Source organism: Carlito syrichta, unplaced genomic scaffold (assembly GCF_000164805.1).
Source record: "Carlito syrichta isolate Samal-C Ts95f unplaced genomic scaffold, Tarsius_syrichta-2.0.1 Scaffold303031, whole genome shotgun sequence".
NCBI classification, from domain to species: Eukaryota; Metazoa; Chordata; class Mammalia; order Primates; family Tarsiidae; genus Carlito; species Carlito syrichta.
The window spans coordinates 372,602-394,117 of NW_007247127.1; the positions used below are offsets into that span (position 1 = coordinate 372,602).

Here is a 21,516-nt window from a genome sequence, read left to right on the forward strand (position 1 = left end):
GATTTTCTTAATAACACATTCTTTTCTCTAGCTTACTTTATTGTGAAAATACAGTATATAACTTCTAGAACATACAAACAGTAGGCTATTAGTAGGTAAGTTTTGGGGAACTCAAAAATTTGATTTTGGCTATTCGGGGGAACAGTATCCCTAACCCCATGTTGTTCAAGGGCCGACTGTATTTATGATATGACCTCTGTGTACAAGCATTATGCATATTTGTAGACAGAGGTAGAAACAGAATTAAGAAATGATTCCTAAAAAGGAAAAAACAAAAGTGAAAATGTGTAACAATTTGTTTTACCTAGTGAAAAGGAAGTTGTAAAATTTAGCAAATTTGTTAATGCAAGTTAATTGCTTAAATTATTCTAAATGTTAGAAAATTTTATAATAACAGCATTGTTTTTGCATATCTTTTTGATTTTTATTCTTAAGACTCTAGATTTTAAAGTTTATGAACTTGGCAAATTAGGAAAAACACCATAACATTAAAATGTGAATAAGACACTATACTGCATGTCCATAGTATTATAAGAACATGAGGGAGTCTGGGAGAAGAGATAGCTGAATTTCATTCTCTAAAGTTTTCATCAGCTGGACCAACTACAGAAAGAAATACACAAAGATGTAGAGTGATAAAAATAGATTAAACTAATAATAGTTTAACATTTACTTTTTATTTTCTTATAACCACCCCCCCCCCGCCCAATGTCTACATCCTAATCCCTGAAACCTAGTGTCTGAATATCTTACTTTATAGTTTGAACTTTGCACATATAATCAAGCTAAAGATCTTGAGAAGAGGAGATGATCCTGGAATATCTTGGGTTCAATGCCATCACAGGGATTTTGTAAGAGAGAGTCAGAAGGTCAGCGTCAGAGAAGATGTGACAAAAGACTTGCTTTGAGATGGAAGAGGGGCCCTTAAACCAAGGAATGCAGGGGTCCTCTAGATGCCAGAAAAGGCAAAAAAGAATTGTCCCCTAGAGCCTTAGGGAGGAAGCTCTGCTGACACCACAATTTTAGCCTGCAAGACCCATAACAGGCTTCTAACCGCCAGAATTGTAAGATAGTAAGTTTGTGTTAGTTTAACACCTACCGTTGGTGAATAAATGCTACAAATGTATAAGGACTGAAGGAGAAGAGGGAGGCAAGAAAAAGGAGATAGAGAATAAAGTAAGCAAATACCAAAACCATAAAAAAGGGTCTCAATACAGCAGAACCAACTGGCTTCAGAAGTGATCTTTTTGTCTCAATGATCCAAGCACCCATCTTCCAAAGTTGTGTGCCTGGTGGAAGAGAACCACCTTTGTAGTTAAGAAGAACTTTTCCATGATCTAGGGACTATTCCCTGGCCATATTCCATTAAGATGCATTATTTCTCCACATTTTAACAACTTCATGGTTCAACTACAGCATTTCTCTTTTTTCCCTCTGGTGCCTAAAATAATAGAATATAAACCATTTACTGGCATATAAAATAACTGTGCTACCTTGCTACAGTTTTCTAATTTTTAAAAAAAGGCTCAGTAACTGTTAACTAAATGAATGATAAATGAATGGTAAAAAAGGAGTAAAGGAAAAGAATAGTTGAACCACTTCTGATAAATGGGTCAGAAGCAAATAGTTCACAATTTAAAATTTTAATCCTTGGCTGGGCTTGGTGACTCAGCCTGTAATCCCGCGCTTTGGGAGGCTGAGGTGAGTGAACTGCCTGAGCCCGCGGGTTTGAGACCTGCCTGGGCAACTTGGCAAGACCTCATCCCTACAATAAATCAAAAACTAGCCGGGCGTGGTAGCGTGTACCTGTAGTTCCAGCTACTTGGAAGGCTGAGGCGGAAGGATCGCCAGAGCCCAGCAGGTCGAGGCTGCAGTGGCCGGGAGCCACCACTGCACTCCAGTCTGAGTGACTCCAACTCAAAAAAAAAAAACAAAACTTTTTTTAATCCTCAGGATTTAGTATGAAACATTTATTTTATTATATATCAATCTACATTTATTAATAATCGGTAATTTTGCTAAAAACAGAAAAAATTTGCAAAGTACATAAACTTTAAAAACTAGAGCCTAATTGTTCAAAGTCCGCTTATGAACGTAAACATGTAGTACTCAGTTATTTGTTTACTTGTAGATCACTCAGTATTATAGATTCTAAGTCCATTCAAGTTGCTGTGAGGTTCATAATTTTGTCCTTCTTTATGGCTGCATAATATGAACAATTATCCTAATACTAAAAGAAAGGGATTGGCAGTAGTGGGAAACTGCTGGGGGCGGGAGTGGGAGGGAACACACACCTCATCAATAAGGGCACCTGCATAATGAACATTATTAACCCTGAATTGTACCCCACATCTTTAAAATTAAAAATAATTTTAAAAACTAGGGCCTAAACATCAAAAATAAAAACCAACAAAATGAGCAAAAATAATACTGTTATTATACAATTTTCTAACATTTAGAATAATTCAAGCACAACATAACTTGCATTAACAAAATTGCTAAATTTTACACCTTCCTCTTCACTGGGTAAACTAATTGCTACATATTTTCACACAGTGTTCCTTCTTTGTTTTTAATAAGTTTTTACATGGAGAAATAACACACTTGCTACCTAACAAAGATATATTAAGAATGAACTGGGTATGTGAGTTGTTTGTATGGAATAAATACATACTCCCCCACAGCCTGTCCAAAATAGTATGCTCCTCACTCTCTCACCCCATACTGTGTTTTAATTTTCCTCCGTGGCACCAATCACCACCTGTCCTAGTATTCATTTAAGGTCTATCTCCTCTGTCTTCATTCTTAAAAAGCTCCAGGAGAGTAATGTTGTGTACTTTGTTTCATGCTGAATCTTGTGCCTAAATTAGTGTCTGACACAACTAGATACTCATTAGATACTTGTTATTTGAAAGTGGAAGAATAAAACCTGAAAAATGTACTTCAGAAAATTATACAAAATGGTTATAAATATTTTGACAATTCAAAATTCACTGGTAGTTTTTTTTTTTTATGAACCATAATAGTAATTATTCTGAGAGCTTGCTAACACATAGTGTGCACTTTTATAATCGAAAATCACACTGAGATAACAAACAAAAGAAGTGACATAGCACCAAGTTGCTGGCCATTCAACTTTTCTATTTTAAATAAGAATTGTACTAAGCTTTCCAATATGCATTATTTTTCTTTATTCTGCTCTTATAATCACATAAAAATTTCTATTATTTGAAAAGAAGAAATCTATTTCAACAAAACTCTCATTTCCCTTATACATACACGTTATTTAGAATCCTTTTACTTTTTGCCCAATTTTGTTAGATATTTATGTTACTTAGGTTCTAGGTTCTTCTACTTAAGATCTTCTAAGTCATTAATTCAGGTCCAACCCATCAATTCATCAACAGTAGTAGTTAAGTTAGGAAATCATGATTTTTGGAGGGTACCACAATTTATTTATTTTTTTGCATGCTCTTGAATCTCATTAAGTACATTTAATTTTTCACTTAATTTTTCAATTTGTCTCCTCTAGCAGCTCTAATTTCCCAGGCATGTGTTCTAATTGTGTCAATTGATCTTCTTTCTACAATAGTGTTTAAAAAAAAAAAAAGTAAGTCAGAGATGTAATAAGGAGCTTGAGTCAGAATGTAAACCAGCCTGCTATAGCCTTTCTGGGACAAACCAGCAGAACTAAACAGTGGGCACAATGATGTAGCTGATTTACATTCTGAGTTGAACATCTTATCTCCTTGACAGGTAATGGACAATGTGCAGATCAGTCAGGTAAGGGAAAACATTTTGTGCTCTTAGTCCTGAACACTGTTGTCAAAGTGAAGATGCAAAATAAGTCTTAACCTAGAATTTTAAAGCTAAGTGGATCTTTTAGACCAAACACTGCAATAGACTACTCAATAGTTCTTCACTAAAAATAACTACTAAGAAACTAACATGAGAGAAACTGAACTCCAAAGAAAACAATGGGAATAATAAAGATAAACTTGACTCCAACCTTATTTCAGAATCCACATCTCTGCTTAGAAACTTAGGTCTTGTATTTTCAGACGAGTAATAACGTCCTGGAAAAACTTGATCACCATCAGCAGTAAAAGCTTCTCTACAATTTTTGGGTGGCTTTTGAGACTGCATTACAGCACGAGCTACAGCATTATTCTAAAAGAATAGAGGAAACAATACATTTCTAAAACTGTGAGAAAATTTCTGATGTCCACAATGTCAAAATATTACCTATCCTTACTATTTTAATAATTCAAGCATTCTTATTTAAATACACAAATAAAATTATTCCATAAAGTTAAATACAAAAACTTCATCAACTTTTTTTTTTTTTTTTGAGTTGGAATCTCACTCTGTCACCCAGACTGGAGTGCAGTGGCCGCTCCCGGACACCGCAACCTCGACCTACTGGGCTCCAGCGATCCTTCCGCTCAGCCTTTCAAGTAGCTGGAACTACAGGCGTGCGATACCACCCGGCTAATTTTTTTTTATTTATTGTAGAGATGAGGTCTTGCCAAGTTGCCCAGGTGGGTCTTGAACCCGCAGGCTCAGACAATCCACTTACCTCAGCCTCCCAAGGTGCAGGATTACAGGCTGAGCCACCGAGCCTGGCTCATAAACTTTTAAGAATCAAAGAATTAAACTATTTAACGAGTCCTTAAAACAACTTAGTAAACAACCGTTTATGACAAATTGACGTATTTGATTTTTAAATTCTTGTACTATCCACTTAAAATTTAAAAAATATTCTAAGTACCTTTTCATATGAAAATATTTACTTTAGACAAGTTCATACAGATTTTTTTTTTACTAAATGATTTTTACACCATAAAAGATATGAGTGAAGAGCAAATTCCAATAAAATATTAGTATACCAAATTATGTAGGGAAAGCGTGGAAATATTTAAGCCCTGGAGGAAGAATCAAGAGAGCTTAATTATTTTCTTTCAAGTACCCTTCTAAAATATGACAAAACCAAGTCCACAAATGATTACAATATGAATATACATATAAAGCTATTTGGGTTATTGAAACCATTACTTCTCAGTTTCTATTAATGAGAAAACAGATGAACTTAAGTTTGTTTTGATTACAGATTTGATTTGAATCTTCTTGTCTCTTCTCGGCAAATTTATGCTAATAGAAACAGAATACAGTGATCTAATCTAACAAGTACATAAAAATATATATACAAATGAAAAGTAAATATTGATTTACTTTATAGAGTACAAGATTATATGAGAAAGAATTCATAAAATACTGAGCAAAGTACTTCATTTAAGAAGTAGACTAATAATAATACATGTTATCTGTAAGGGCAAATAAAAAATGGATTTGCAAGACAATCAAGAATGAACAAAAAAAATTTATAGGTCTTACTTTGATTAGTAGCACTGTCTCTATGCTCCTCATGTCAATCAGGCTATTTGCAACAACTGCATTATCTATTTCTAAAGCTGTCAGAACAGTTGGAAAATCTGGATGATAAGCAGCTCTAGAAGATAAAAACAGAAGTATTAACTTACCAAATTTTAATTATATATATACATATGAAAATATTATATATACAAGCCAGGCACATGGCTCATACCTGTAATCCCAGAACTATGGGAGGCAGAGGCAAGAGGACTGCCTGAGCCCAGGAGTTTGAGACCAGCCTGGTAACTTGGTGAGACCTTTGTCTCTAAAATCAATCAAAAATTAGTCAGGCATGGTGGTGTGTGCCTGTAGTTCAAGTTACTCAGAAGGCTGAGGCAGAAGGATTGCCTGAACCTAGCAGGTAGACACTGCGGTAGCCATGAGCGTGCCACTGTATTCCAGCCTGTGGAACAGAGTGAGACACTAACTAAAAAAAAAAATTATATATACAAATTGTGTATACAGTATGTATATTAACACATATATTTTTAATGGGATTAAATTATACATTATAAACAATAAGACAATGTAAAACAGCTGAAACATTTCTGTAATGGGTTTATTTTATTTAGCAAGCATATACTATTATGTGTTTGGTACTTTTCTGAGCATATTACAAATATTAGCTCATTTAATCCTCCTAAAAAAGACATGCTACAAACAGTATTATTCTCTCCATATTTTTTCAGATAAGAATGCTTCAGGAAGTTTAATACGTTCCCCAGCGTCATAAAGCTAGTTAAGTGGCCAGGCAGGATTTAACCAGCATTCAGCTCTGGAGCCCAGATTCTTAATCATTATGCCCTGTAGTCTGCTATACTTAATTATTACAATTTCCTTAAATTTCATGCTGTTATTATATAAAAGCATTAAAGTTAATAAATTAAAATATACTACAAATAGCTAAACAATTATTCCACTGATATAAGATAAGAAAAAATGATGTAAAGTTTATTATCAACACAGAGAAAATATGAAAGAAAAGATATTCTCTTTAATTGCCATTTGGGCTCCTTAAAAATACAATCTTTCACCCAACACAGAAGCACCAACATTTATAAAGCAACTACTAAGTAAACTAAAAAAGATACTGACTCTAACATTATTATAGCTGGGAACTTAAATACCTCACTAACAACCCTAGATAGATCATCGAGGCAAAAAATCAACAAAGAGATCCAGAACCTCAACTTAACAGTTGACCAAATTGACTTAACAGATACCTACAGAACATTTCACCCAACAATCACAAAATATACAGTCTACTCATCACCACATGGAATATATTCCAAGATCAATCACATCCTCAGCCATAAATCAAGCATAAACAAATTTCATGAGATTGAAATACTGCCATGCACCTTCTCAGACCACAGTGGAATAAAATAAATATCAACACCAACAAAATTCCCCAAAACCCACAAAGACATGGACTCTAAACAGCAAGATGCTCAATGACTACAGGGTCAACAGAGAAACCAAAACAGAAAGTAAAAGACTCCTGGAAACAAATGAAAATGAAGAAACATCCTACCAAAACCTCTAAGATGCCATGAAAACAATTCTAAGAGGGGAATTTATATCTCTATGAACACAAATCAAGAAAACAGAAAAATCACAAGTTAACAGTCTAACAAATCACCTAAGGGAACTGGAAAGACCAGACCACCAAAATGCTAACTTCAGCAGAAGAATCCAGGTCACCAAAGTAAATGCCCACATATGGGACATAGAAGACAATATCACAGAAAAAAATCAACAAAACAAAAAGCTGATTCTGTGAAAGAATAAATAAGATTGATAAACCCCTAGTCAGAATGGCCAAGAAAAAGAGAGAAAAAGCCCAATGAACAAAATCAGAAATGCAAAAGATCAAATCACAACTGAACCTGAAGAAATACAAAAGATTATCAGAGATTACCATTTTTAGGGCACAGACAGGGTGAGGGTGGATGGGTGGAGAGGGAGGCACAGGGGTGCAGCACTGCCAGAGCTGGAATGCCAGAGGTGCATGCTGGCAACTCAGAGATCTGAGTAATTCAAAGAATTGCAACACACAAACAGGAGAGGAAAAAAGACTTATTTAAGATAAGTTCACTCCTCACAGGCAGGGAACGGGCCTATAACTCTAGGTGAGTGTGGTGCTGTAGCCCCCCGAGACCTGGCTTAAATCCTTTCCCCTGGAGATGTTGCAATCAGGTAGACATGACTACTGTGACTTCTTTATTGATCACCTGCAAATGTCTTGGAGATCCTGTGACACAGAGACCCCCTAATGTCCGTCCACATTATCACAGCCCCTAGAGAAAGGCGTGACAAAGATTCCAGTTCTCCTGCACCTTCCCAGTGCTCCTGCACCTTCCTCAATGACATTCCTTAGAGCTAATGGAAGATGCACTTCCCCTTATCTTCTATGCATTCCCAGTGGGTAGCTTCAGGGGATCCTTGACTTCCCTGTAGATAGGGCCCACTCTACTGGCAGATTGAATTCCCACCTGCTCCCCCTCTGGGCTATTATAACTTTTATAATCACAAGTTTCATGAATTTTACAATTCTTGCCCAATGCATGATGTCTTAGGCTGTGTAAATTCCCTTTACTCTAGGCAAGCTTGATTGCCACTATGAGACACCTCTGGCATTAGGAAGTCTGTGTTTCTGAAAGGACAAAGTCAACAAAGTTAATTTTTCCTAAAGTAAGCATTTCTCCAAAATATAGCTTCTACTTTCTCATCATTGTATCAGGGTTTAAGAACAAGATGAAAAAATGGCTTCCCACTCTTGGTCTGTCCTTTTGTTCCCTACTACTGCTCTTGGAAATATTCTTATGATCCTGAGAAACCAGGTGAAGATCAACATTCTGTAACTACTTCCTGCTGAGATGGGCCATAGGGATAACCTATCCTCACTGCGCTAGTGTTAGTTCCCAGCCTCACTGTGCTCACATAGAATACCCAGTATTTTACACGCCTGGCAGGAGAAGTATTAGGCTTAGTAAATGTGACTTAACCAGGTGGGAATGGCCAGTTTTTAAACCTTATCATGTCCCGCAGTGTTTAGCATTTAAAGCTTTACCTTTCTCATAAGAGGGTGCTAGTTAGGCACAACATGTGATCTAACCTTTTGTTTATAAAATACAACTTTAGTGAGTCTGATATAACAGTGGTGTTATTTAGCACTAATGTTAACACATGGTAAAGTTGGAAGTAAAATTTTACTAGAGCACTTGCAAGTTTGGTTGGAAAAACAAGTTAAAATTAACAGGATTAATTTACATGATCCCTTTACTTTTATCTGGGAAGGAAAGTTCATATAGCTCCAGTTTAAATTTAACTTGAGAGAGGTTTATCATAAGAAAAGAACCAACAAGAACTTTAATATCCTTTTGACCCGGCCAACCTCCTGAAAAGAGACCTGCTAAGTAATGTGGAAACCTGAATGGGCTTCCCAAGTACACATGGAGGTGGTGACTTGCTGCAGGTAGGAGGGCAGCCGCCAGAGGGTTATCAAGCAGTGGGAGGAGTAGAGGAGCCAGAAGGCCGGAGCCTGGGGTCAGGTGCCTTAGACTTTGGCACCGGCCCCTCCTCTACAGGTAAAGGCAGAAGGCAAGAAGGAAGGGAAGGAAGAAAACCTGACAGAGTGGAGTATCAAAAGCAGGTTACAAGAGAGACAGGAGAAGTTAAACCAGCTAGGTTAGACAGGAGACGTTAAGCCAGCTGGGTCAGCATTTGAGTTTTGAGAGGGAAAGAAGGAACTGGAGTTGTAGAAGGAAAAGGAGAGTATGAAGGAGGTGAAAAAATCTTTTGAGGGAGGGGCGACTCAGTCAGCAGGATCAATATTCTCTAATGAGCCTATGGGCAATGGGGTCTGAGGAGCCAACACAGAAACACGGCAAGAGGAACAGACATCCGGGTGGTGAGCTAACTCATAAAAGGCTTGAATATATGGGAGCTCAAGGTACTTGTCATTTCTTGTAAAGTATAAATCAAGCTGCAGGAGTGCATTAGGAGTTAAGGAGCCACCTTCTGGCCAGGTTTCAACATCCCTCCGCTTATACTGTGGAATTTCCTCATACTTGGTCACCAGATGAAAGGGTCAGTTGGGGCAAGGTGGGCCAGGGCCGGTGCCAGGGCTGCAAAGCAGTATTGTAATAAAAGGAATTTCCCCATACTTGGCCACCAGATGAAAGGGTCAGCTGGGGACAAGGTGGGCCAGGGCCGCAAAGCAGTATTGTAATAAAAGGATACAGTTGGGATGGGCTCTTGGTTTCATGGATTTTTTTCTGGGCCTTAACCCATCCAGATCCCCTACTGGGGACATCCAACAGGTTCAACAGAATTAGCACAAAGGATGTTAGTCACCAGGGAGAGAGCGTCCTCCAGTCCCTGTGCCCACTGGAGCTCACGGGACACTATGCTCCACCATGTCTTAGAAGGCCTTGTACAGGACTTCCAGCAACTGGGTCCCAGACCCTTGCTAGGTATCTTCCAAGACAGAACCAGGAAATGCCCGAGAGACCCAGAAACTCATCCAAACGGGGGGGAGGTCCAAGATTATGCATTCAAATATGTGGGTGTGTGGATGATGAGGGATGACTCACCAGAGGCACAGAAAGGAATACCGTACAGCTGTTGGAGTTCCCTTCGTAGAGTCACTTCGCCAGCCAGAGAAGAAAAGAGCAAAGAAACCAAGCACTTTGTCTCCCACCCACACGGGTGCTGGTGGCCTGAACTTTCCTTTGGGGACATTCCTGCCTCCCTGGGGAGTAGCCCTAGGCAGAGACTGTCAGTTGTCCTCAGAGATCCAGCTCGCTCCTCAGGTTAGAAGGAAGTAAAGAGTTAACCTTAGTCCCTCACCCTGTTGGGCCAGAGCAGTCTGATGTTTTTCCCTGGGACCTTCCAGCACGCTGAAGTGTAACCGCAGCCAGAGCTTTCAGTTGCCACCAGGTTCCAACACAGTTCACAGAGGGTCACCAGTTAAGAAATAAGACAGAGAGAGAGATATCTCGGTGATCTTGGTGGGACCTCCAGAAAATGTTAGGGTATGGATAGGGTGAGGGTGGAGGGATGGAGAAGGAGGTGCAAGGGCACAGCACCCTTGGAGCTGGCATCCTGGAGGTGTGTCCTGGTAACTCAGAGATCCAAGTAATGCAAAGAATTGAGAGGTGAGAGAAGAAAAGATTTATTTATGATACATTCACTGCCCACAGTCAGGGAGTGGTTCTACGATCTAGGTGAATGTGGCACCATAGCCCCCTGAGTCCTGGCTTAAATCCTTTCCCCTGGAGATGTTGCAATCAGGTGGACGTCACTGCCGTGACTTCCTTAACGATCATCTGTGAATGTCTTGGAGATCCTGTGACACAGAGACCCCTTAATGTTCGCCCACATTATCACAACCCCTAGAGAAAGGAGTGACAAGGATTCCAGTGCTCCTGCACCTTCCCAAACGACATTCCTTAGAGATAATGGAGGATGCACTTCCCCTTATCTCCTGTGCATTCCCAGTGGGTAGCTTCAGGGGATCCTTGACTTCTCCATAAATAGGGCCCATTCTACTGAAGATTGAATCCCCACCTGCTCCCCCTCTGAGCAGTTATAACTTTTGTATTTACAAGTTTCGTGACATTTACAATTCTTGCCCAATGCATGGTATCTTAGGCCTTGTAAATTCCCTTTACTCTAGGCAAGCTTGATTGCCACTATGAGATACATCTGGCATTAGGAAGTCTGTGTTTCTGAAAGGAAAAAGTCGGCAAAGTTAATTTTTCCTAAAGTATGCATTTCTCCAAAACATAGCTTCTACTTTCTCATCATTGTGTCAGGGTTTAAGAACAAGATGAAAAAATGGCTTCCCACTCTTGGTTGTCCTTTCAATCATACACACCTGTATGAATTGAAGGACTTTCTGACATCACACAACCTTGACATTTTGCAATATTAAACAGACAAAAAACAGCCCAGAAAATTGACTCCCATCATAAGAAAACTAGCTACAAAAAATAAATAAATAAATAAATCACCTTGGACCAGATGGCTTTTCAGTGGAACTCTACAAAATGTACAAAGTGGAGGAGTTGATACCAATCCTACTGAAAGTATTCCAGGCAATTGAGAAAGACAGAATTCTCCTCAAATCATTTTCTGAAGCTAACATCACACTGATACCAAATTAGGTAAAGATTCAACAAATGAACATAAGTGCAAAAATTCTCAACAAGATTTTAGCAAATCAGATCCAACAACACATTTCAAAAATCATCCACCATGACCACGTAGGCTTCATCCTCAGGATGTAGGACTGGTTCAACAACCACAAGGTTGTAAATGCAATTAAATACATCAACAGATGTAAAAATAAGAACGACATGATTCTACCATTACATGCAGAAAAAGCTTTTGATAAAATCCCACATCCCTTCTTGATAAAAACCCTCAAAAACCTAGGCACAGAAGGAATATACCTCAAAATAGTAAGCGCCATGTACAATAAACCCATAGTCAGCATATTGCTAAAGACAGAAACCGCAAACATTTCTCCTGAAAACTGGAACAAGACAAGGCTGCCCACTCTCACCCTTCATGTTCAACACTGTGTTGGAAGTCCTCACTAGAGCAATTAGACAAAAGCAGGAAATCAGTGTTATCAAAATAGGAAAAGAGGAAGTTAAGTTATCCCTCTCTGCTGACGATATAATCCTATATCCCAAAATTCAAGAAAATTTGTCAAAAACCTGCTTGCACTGATAAAGGACTTTAGCAAAGTATCAGGGTACAAAATAAATGTGCAAAAGACAAATGTGTTCTTACACACCAATAACAAGCAGGCAGAGAACCAAATAAAAAGCACAATTCTATTCACAACAGCCACACAAAAAATGAAATACCCCGGCATCTTCCTAACCAGAGAAGTGAAAGACCTTGACAATGAAAACTACAAAACATTGCTCAAAGAAATCCAAGAAGACACAAACAAATGAAAAAATATTCCATGCTCATGGATTGGAAGAATTAACATTGTTAAGATACCCTACCAAAGGCAATCTACAGATTCAACACAACACCCATTAAATTACCAGTATTATTCTTCTCAGACCTGGAAATAACAATAAAGAAATTCATATACAAACATAAGTGACCACAAGTAGTCAAAACAATCACCAGCAAAAGAAACAAAGTGAGAAGCATCACACTTCAGACTTCAAACTTTACCACAAGGCTACGATAATCAAAACAGCTTGGTATTGATTGGTACAAGAATAGGCATATAACCAATGGAACAGGATAGAGATTCCAGAAGCAAAACATCAATTTCTCAACCAACTCATCATTGACAAAGCCTCCACCACCAACCACTGGGGAGAGAAGAACCTATTCAGTAAATGATGCTGGCTGACCACATGAAGAAGACTGAAACAGAACTCCTACCTTCTACTATACACAAAAATCAACTCTAAATGGATCAAAGACCTAAACAAAACCTCAAACTATAGGAACTTTAGAAAATGCAGGTGATGCCCTTATAAAAATTGGAACTGGCAACCAATTACTGATCAAAACCCCAAGCGCCCATGCCCTAAGAGATAAGATAGACAAGTGGGACCTCATCAAATTGAAAAGCTTCTGCAAAGCCAAAGAAACCATCAAGAGTGCAGGGAGACAGCCCACAGACTGGGAAAAATATTTGCCAACTGTATATCTGACAAAGGTCTAACATCTAGGATCTACAAAGAACTCAAATGTGCTGAAAGGAAAAAAACAAACAGCCCCGTTACAAAGTGGGCAAAAGACATGAATAGAAACTTCTTAAAAGAAGTGTCAGGCAGCCAACAGACACATGAAAAAGTGCTCAGTCTCACTCATCATCAGAGAAATGCAAATCAAAACCACACTGAGATACCACCTAACCCCAGTAAGAATGGCCATCATTCATAAAACAAACAACAGATGCTGTTGAGGATGCGGAGAAAAAGGAATGCTTCTACACTACTGGCGGGAATACAAACTAGTGCAACTGCTTTGGAAAACAGTGTGGCGATTTCTAAAAGAACTAGAAATTTACCTTCTATATGACCCAGCAATCTTCCTACTAGGAATATACCTGAAGGAACTCAAATCATTCTACAAAAAAGATACCTGCACATGCGTGTTTATTATTGCAGCACCATTCACAATAGCAAAACCGTGTAGCCCATCAAAACTAGACTGGTTAAAAAAAAATGTGGTACATATGCATAGTGGAATATTATGCAGCCATAAAGAAGGACAAACATATGGACTTCACAGCAACTTGGATGGATTTAGTCTATCATACTCAGTGATCTATTAAAAAAACAAAGAACAAAGTACCAAAGTGCCACGTGTTCTCACTCATAAGCAGACCCTGAACATTTACCATAATATTTTAAAAAGGGATTGGCAGTAGCGGGATACTGCTAGGGTTGAGGGGGGTGGACACAACATCAATAAGAGTACCTGATCTCAAACCAGGCAAAGTGGAAACTAGAGGGAGACCCAGACTTTACCTGTATGATGACCACTTGCTTATCTAATCCTGAAACGTACCCCAGATGTTAAAAAATAATTACAATTTTCAACTAAAATTTAAACATCTCAGCCATTAACAGCACTGATGAACGGACATGCTAAGAATATGAGGTACAAGAGTAAAGAGGGAGAGATGATGGTAGCATTCTTCGTGCTTTCTTAGTCCTAGAATTTCAAAACAAAAAGGAATCTTTACATGTATGTTTTATACCTATTCATTCATTAATTCAACATGTAATTACTTAGCACTGACTATGTGCCAGGTGCTGTTCCAAAGGATAAAGGAAGCAATATACTAAACAAATTATAGCCTTTTCCTAGCAGAGCTTATACTTTATTGAAGAGAGACAAAGAATAAAGAAAAATAAGGGAAAAGTAGTACATAGTGCATTTTTACATAAAAAAAAGGTCAGGAAAAGCCTCACTAAGGTAACACTGGGCAGACACTTAAGGAAATGAGATAGACACATAATTATGCTGAAGAAAAGCATTTTAGACAGAGGAAATAGCAATTGCAAAGGCTCTAAAAGGGGTGTCAGAGGAGCAAGGAAGCCAGACCTGTGGTGATCTCAGCAGGGAGGGGAGTGCTTCTAATGTCTATCCTAGGAAAGAAGGTGAAAGGATAGATCATGTAGGGCTAGGGGTACAGTCAGACCTACAATAAGGAAAACAGATGGGAAAATTTAGGGCATTCTGAGAAGAGGAATGATATAATTTCACTTTACCCTGGCTGCCATATTTAGACTGTAGTGGTAGTAGAGAATCAAAAGAAGGGAGACCAACCTGTGCGCTACTCCAGGGAAACATGATGATGGTTTGAACGAGAGTGGTAGCCACACTAGTGGCCTGATTCTGCATATATTTTTAAAGTACAGCTAACAGGATGTGTGGTAGCAGAGAGAAGTCAAGGATTACTGCTGTGTTTGGCTTGAGCAACTGAGAAATAAAGACAGAAAAGACTGGCTGGGTATAGTGACTCACTCCTATACTCCCAGCACTTTGGGAGGCTGATGCAGAGGACTGTTTGAGGCCAGAAGTTTGAGAGCAACCCAGGCAACGCAGCAAGACCTTGTCTCTACAAAATAAATAAATAAAAAATAAAATTGACTGGGTGTGGTGGCATGCACCTGTAGTCCCAGCTACTCGGGCAGCTGAGGTAGAAGGATCGCCTGAGACTAGGAGTTGAAGGATATGGTAAGCCATGAGTGTGCCATTGCACTCCAGCCTGGGTGACAGTAAAACTCTAACTCAAGAAAAAAAAATTATTTGATAAAAGAAATCATTTAATAAAAACATGATTTATAAAGCCAAGTAAAAGAAAAACACTACAATCAAATCAAAATATAGGAAAAATGCTTAAAATTTGGTATATTTTTAATGTCTCCAAATATAAGAAGAATATATAAAGTGAGAAGCAATAACAAACCATGAGCAGAGTTGTGGGAAGCAACATAATAAACGGAGTAGGAGACAAAGAAAAGCCTACACAATAGGCTGAGAGACATCTGAAGGGTTGGAAAACCAAGAAAATATCATAGTAACAAAGAAAGTACAAGGTTTCAAGGAAAATATACTTAATAATATTTAATGACTAAGAGAAGGTATATACACACAGAAACACACACAAGTAAATAAATATAGTGATTGGATTTGGCAACAAGGAAATAATTGGAGAATATTATGAATACTTTGAGGACTAACAGTAGTGAATCAACAAGTGAATGAAGTGAATGCAGTCATCCATAGGAGGAGCTTGTGTTTAAGAGGAGAAACACAAATCAGTGATGTTTAAAAGGGGATGTTTCAAAGAGAGAGAAGTCAAAGAAATAAAAAAGGTTAAGGCCCAGGAGAGAGTTCAGTTACATTTTTTAAATGATTCATGAGTCGGGCAAGAAAGTATGCAATTTAGGGCACAAGTAGAATGGCCCCAGAGAGAAAGAACATTACTTCTGTTGAGATGGGGGCAAGAAGTACAAATACAGACATATAATAAGAGGAGTAGCTTCAGTAGCTTCTATGACCTCTGAAAAGAGGAATCAAGGCCATTTTTATAGGAAAGGAAACAACATTTCCTGAACATCTCCATGGGAGCTAGGTACTTCCTTAGGTACATTTGTTGAAGTTATTTAATACACCTAAATGAATGACAAGAGACCTTCATATCTGATGCATTCTAATATCTTAATAATATTTTACTGCTCTTTTCTACATTAAAATATATCCAATTTTTAAATTTAGCATTTGAACCACAGTTTATATTGACAAAGTTCTTCACACACAAAAATCACCCCTTCAAAATGTTTATAAGGCAGCTAAAGTTGACAGAAGGTTGAACAAACTCAAAACTCTTGTCAATATTCTGTCAAAACACAAAATATATTATAATCTAACTTTTTTCCAGTACTCCAATAACTTGTGCTTCGGCAAACAACTCTTGAAGCCAAAACAAAGACTGTGTCATCCCTAGACCCAGTCCATTCAGCTTGAATTTCTCACTCTGACTCCAACTACCTCTCCTTTCAGGCTTATGATGCCTGTTTAATCCGTTCTCTAACTTCATTAAGGTAGACCTAAACACTTTCACCCAAGTCTCACTTTCTTTAAACTATTCTCTCAATAGCACACTCAAACTGATTCCCTCTTATTCTTCTTCTGTAATACCCACCATTCTAAGAAATTCTAAAGGAGTATTCATCTAACAGTACATATTCTCCACTCATCTCTATAAATAAACATAATTAGTGAAAAATCCTGCAGCCACTGTAGGCTTTTATGTCTTAACTGGACTTTGAGTCAGCTTCCTTTCTCATTCTCCTCAGTTAGTCTAAACCCTTATAGTATAACTCATACAGTGTGTTATAACCTAGCTCATCTTTGTACCCCTTCCTACAATACCAGGTCACATGAGTTACACTGCTAAATTACTGGGACTACAGATTAGGAAACATGATGTACCAGCAGGGCAGTGTCAGGCATTTTCCTTCATAAGAATCCTTGTGGCAGTTTACAAAGCAGGTCATATAGCTGTCCAGGACTATTATTTTTGGTCCCAAAAGGAAAGCTCAAGTTCAAGAAGGATACTGCTCACAGAAGTCGATATCTCTCATAACAACTTTGCAAGAATAGTTTCCAAGCTCTTCAGAAGGGAAATGCCCAATTACAAGAGTCACCATAATGGCATCCCGCTAGGTGTTTAGAGTTTTCCCAGTTCAGGTGCAACTAACTTGTCAGGGGTGATTTTTACTATAAGAAATGTTGTCTAGTAGCACACAATTGAAATTTCACTTTTTTCAGGTTTTAGAAACCTGGAATCAGAGTTAGAAACTAACATAGGGCCAAATTCTCATGTAGGCAGAGAAAACACTTCGCCACTAACTCCCAAATACATACTCTAGCCTAAAAGCTCAAAATCAACAATTCTAATAAAGAACTTATTTACTTTTGACTAATCTACTTTTTTTTCTTATATGCCTCGATCAATTGATGGCACATCCCTCAGCTAGTAACTACAGTCAGAATCCTAAGAGTCATCCTGATTTTTCCTTCTCTTACATTCAATTAACAAGTTTAATTGATTTTTGTCCTAAATATGTGTATATCTGTTCCTTCCTATCAACATTACAAATGTAATTTTTGCAGAAAATACTTACAATGTTATGCCTCCATGTGTTGCGCACATATAAGTCTATTTGCCTAGAAGGCAATTAACCTGTTTTGTCATTTGACAAACTCATCTAACCTACCTACTTGTTAACTACTCCCTCATTTGAACTTTTTATCAATGCCCACAAAGAGTATATGAGACAATGAATATGCACAATTCTACTGAAGGATGAGAGACATAGCATTAGACTTAATTTTTTTAAAAAAGCAAAGATAGATTTATTTTTAAAAGTGGAGATAGGAGAGAAAAATTTTAAAACATAATCTGGGAAAAGATATACGTCTATTTTTTAAAATAAACCAATTAGCCAGTAGTTCACAAAGAGGCCAGTCTGAGTATTTAGCTCTTGAAAAGACTTTTAAGTGTTATTAAAGAAAAGAATTACAGTTCTTCACAGATTCTATGAAGCACCTTGAGACCTTAACTGTGCATAATGGAGTGCCAATTATCTTCCTTAGGACCTCTTCTTAATTTGGTTAGGTGTGCATCAATTTTCTCATGGGTATAATTTCTATGCCATACTACTTCTGTTTCTATCTACTGTCTCCCACACTTAAGGACATCAAAGGCTAGGGATATTTCTCTATATTTCTTTAATACCTAGAACCAATATCTAGACAGAAATTAAAATTTTACAAATAATTCAGGCTTTAAGTCCCTTCTTTGTAAAAACCAAAAAACAAAAAAAATTTTTTACACATCAGAAGTAATGATATGATTAACATCAAAAGTGTTTAACTCTAATCTTGCACATGATTAAGCAAAATCAGAAAGAGTATTTAAGAACTGATGCCTTACCTGTGTCTTACATCATACATCTCATTCCGAAATTCAGAAACTATTATCTGTGGCCTTGAGGACCCAGGTAAATAAAACTTTCTCATGAGTGCCTGAAGGACTCTTTCATCAGCATGATTGTGGCAACAATAGGCTTGTAGAAGTCCTTTTAAGCAAGATTCAATAGCCAAAGCAAGCTCCGGGTCCCGAAGGTGAATGCAAGCACCTACAAGTGAGAGAAAATTATAGAAGGGCTCATACACTTAGGATGAAATATTAACATAACTATCCTTTTTACTTCAATTAATAAATAACTTAAAATATTTTCATAAAAAACAATTTAAGTGATATTACAGATCTTATTCTAACTAAATGAGAAATCCCCATATACCCATGGGATACACTAAAGGAAAACCCACCAAATCCCGTGGAGAAAAAAAAAAAAGCTTCATTCTAATGTAAATCAACTGTGGCCTTTCTATATACATTTATACTATCCCAGTCTTTCAATTGTGTTTTGAAAACCAAGTCCCAGGCAACCCCTTCAGGTCTCCTCCCACTGTGGGAGCTATTCTGTCCTCTCAATAAATCCTGCTTTCTCACTTAAAAAAAACAAAAAACAAAAAAAGGAAACCAAGTCCACAGATTTACAGATTCTTTATTATTTTCGGTAAAACTGATTACTACTAAGAATTTTGATTTAGAGATGAGAAAAAAGACATCATCCATTGAAATGGGTCCCGGTATAAAGGTGTATATCATTTAAACGAAGAGACATTACTCCAACATTTAACTAACAAAATATAGCACCATTTTCACCTGATGATGTACAAAATTAGAAATAACTCCCCAGGAGAACGTGACTAAGTTTTTAAAATTCCATGTATACATAAGAGTAATTAAATAATCACAGATTTTATAGTTGGAAGATAACTTAGAAATCATGTTGTACAATTTAAATAGAAACTAAGAAAGAAAAGTCATTTTATAAACGTTACAAAACTCAGTTAAGTGCTCTTTCAGTTGTATCTTGATGTTATTTGATTTTTTTCTGACTAATCAATTATATAAAATTAGTTCATTCACTTATTTAGGAAAAAAATAGGAATCAGATTATTCAATTCTATAATTATTTTCCTTTGACTATTTAATTAATTAATTTATTTTTTTAGTTGGAGTGTCACACTGTCACCCAGGTTGGAGTGCAGTAGCACACTCATGGCCACCGCAGACTTGACCTGCTGGGCTCAGGTGATCCTTCTGCCTCAGCCTTCCAGGTAGCTGGAAATACAGGCACGCACCACCACACTCAGCTACTTTTCTAATATATTGTAGAAACAGGTCTCGCCAAGTTGTCCAGGCCGGTCTTGAACCTGTGGGTTCAAGCAATCCTCTCATCTCGGCTTCCCAAAGTGCTGGGATTATAGGAGTGAGCCACCACGTGCCTAGCCCTATTTTATCTTTAAAATAAAAAATGGGCTGGGCATGGTAGCTCAAGCCTGTAATCCCAATATTTTGGGAGGCCAAGGTGAGTGGATTGCCTGAGCCCAGAGATTTGAGACCAGCCAGGGCAAGTTGGTGAGACTTCGTCTCTACAATATATCAAAAAATTAGCTGGGCATGGTAGCACACGCCTGTAGTTCCAGCTACTTGGAAGGCTGGGGTGGAAGGATCGCCTAAGCCCAGCAGGTCAATGCTGGGGTGGCCATGAGCATGTCACTGTACTCCAGCATGGGTAACAGAGTGAGACTCTGACTAAAAAAAATAATAATAAAATAAAATAAAATAATAAAAATTGAAAGCTGTAAAGTTTAACGTTATCTTATCACTATTTTTAAAAATAAATCATTTATTGTTTAAAATATGCACAATTCAAGTTAACATGTAACTAAATAGTTCTTTGATATTAGAATTTTAAAACTAAATTAATAGACCGTTCTGAAATTAAAAACTTATTTCTAATGTTTATTATAACCTCAAAAAAATCATATTAAATACCTAAAGGGCCTACAGGTTTATAGGTAAAATGTCCTTGTTTATAAGCCTCATCTATTGCTTCAAGAAGAGCTGGAACATTAGGGCCAAACCGTTTTAGCCGATTAGTTTTACTATCTTTTAATTCTTTCAGTTGCCTCTGATTATAGCTCATCGTATGCTTCACATCTAATTCTTCTCTCCTAAAAAATAAAAGTAGATAATCAAGACAGACGTGTGATACAGTTATAAGAAATACTCAGTCTTTGCCCATAAGACCTGAATACCAATAAATAACCCAGATACCTTAAAAACTAAAAGCAGTATTATTTATTTGAAAATAACTGTGTTAGCAAAGAAAAATTGTCAGAAGTCCTCAAAACTTGGTAAAAAGAAGTGATACAATAGTAATAGACTAGGAATACCAGAAACTATTCAAATCGGCAAGTGTAAAAAGTCTTGAAAAAGCGATTTTAAAAGATTCCTTATTATGTAGAAGAAACAAAACCATATTTTTCTCTCTTCATATACAGAGCAAGACAACATGATGTTCAAGTAATTGAAAATAAGTCATTCTAAGAATGTTGCAACTTACCTAATTCTGGTATATTCTTCTTTGTCCTTTTCTATGGCTTGCTGAAATTGTTCAATCTCTTGATTGACTGAATTTTCTTTATCCTGTAAGACCTTTACTTTGTCTTTTAACCAAGATATTTTTTTTTGCCTTTCCAACCGCTCAGGTTCCAAAGATTGATCAGTACTAACAGTAAATAATTTAAAATGAAAAATGTTAAATGAATGACCTATCATTTATGAAACATAAACCAATGTGATAAAATTCTATTAACAATACAGAAAATATAATACACCTAGATTACTTTATTACAAAATGAGGTAACTGTGAAAATTTCAAATCCTACCTTTTTTTAAGTTCTTCAATTCTTTTACTAAGCTGCTCATCATCTTTCTTTAATGCTTTATATTCATTTAAGGAACGGTTATATAAAACCTAACAAAAAATTAGAAATGCTTTAGTAAAATAAACACAAATATCCCATCGAAGTTCACTTTCCCAAATCTTCGATCAGAGGCTGAATATGTGTAGAAAAACATTTTTAAAGTCA

At 37.1% G+C, this 21,516-nt stretch overlaps 1 protein-coding gene across 1 annotated transcript in view; it reads right to left on the bottom strand.

Annotated features, from left to right (window-relative positions):
- Positions 1 to 21,516, bottom strand: part of SMC6 (structural maintenance of chromosomes 6) — a 98,059-nt gene that overhangs the window by 40,548 nt on the left and 35,995 nt on the right. Inside the window, exons 12-17 of the mRNA XM_008057485.2 lie at positions 21,313 to 21,401; positions 20,988 to 21,152; positions 20,417 to 20,595; positions 18,440 to 18,644; positions 5,395 to 5,509; positions 4,010 to 4,170 (exon numbers count right to left, since the gene is read on the bottom strand). Of these exons, the coding sequence (XP_008055676.1) occupies positions 4,010 to 4,170; positions 5,395 to 5,509; positions 18,440 to 18,644; positions 20,417 to 20,595; positions 20,988 to 21,152; positions 21,313 to 21,401 (914 nt within the window). The remainder of the gene's footprint in view (positions 1 to 4,009; positions 4,171 to 5,394; positions 5,510 to 18,439; positions 18,645 to 20,416; positions 20,596 to 20,987; positions 21,153 to 21,312; positions 21,402 to 21,516) is intronic.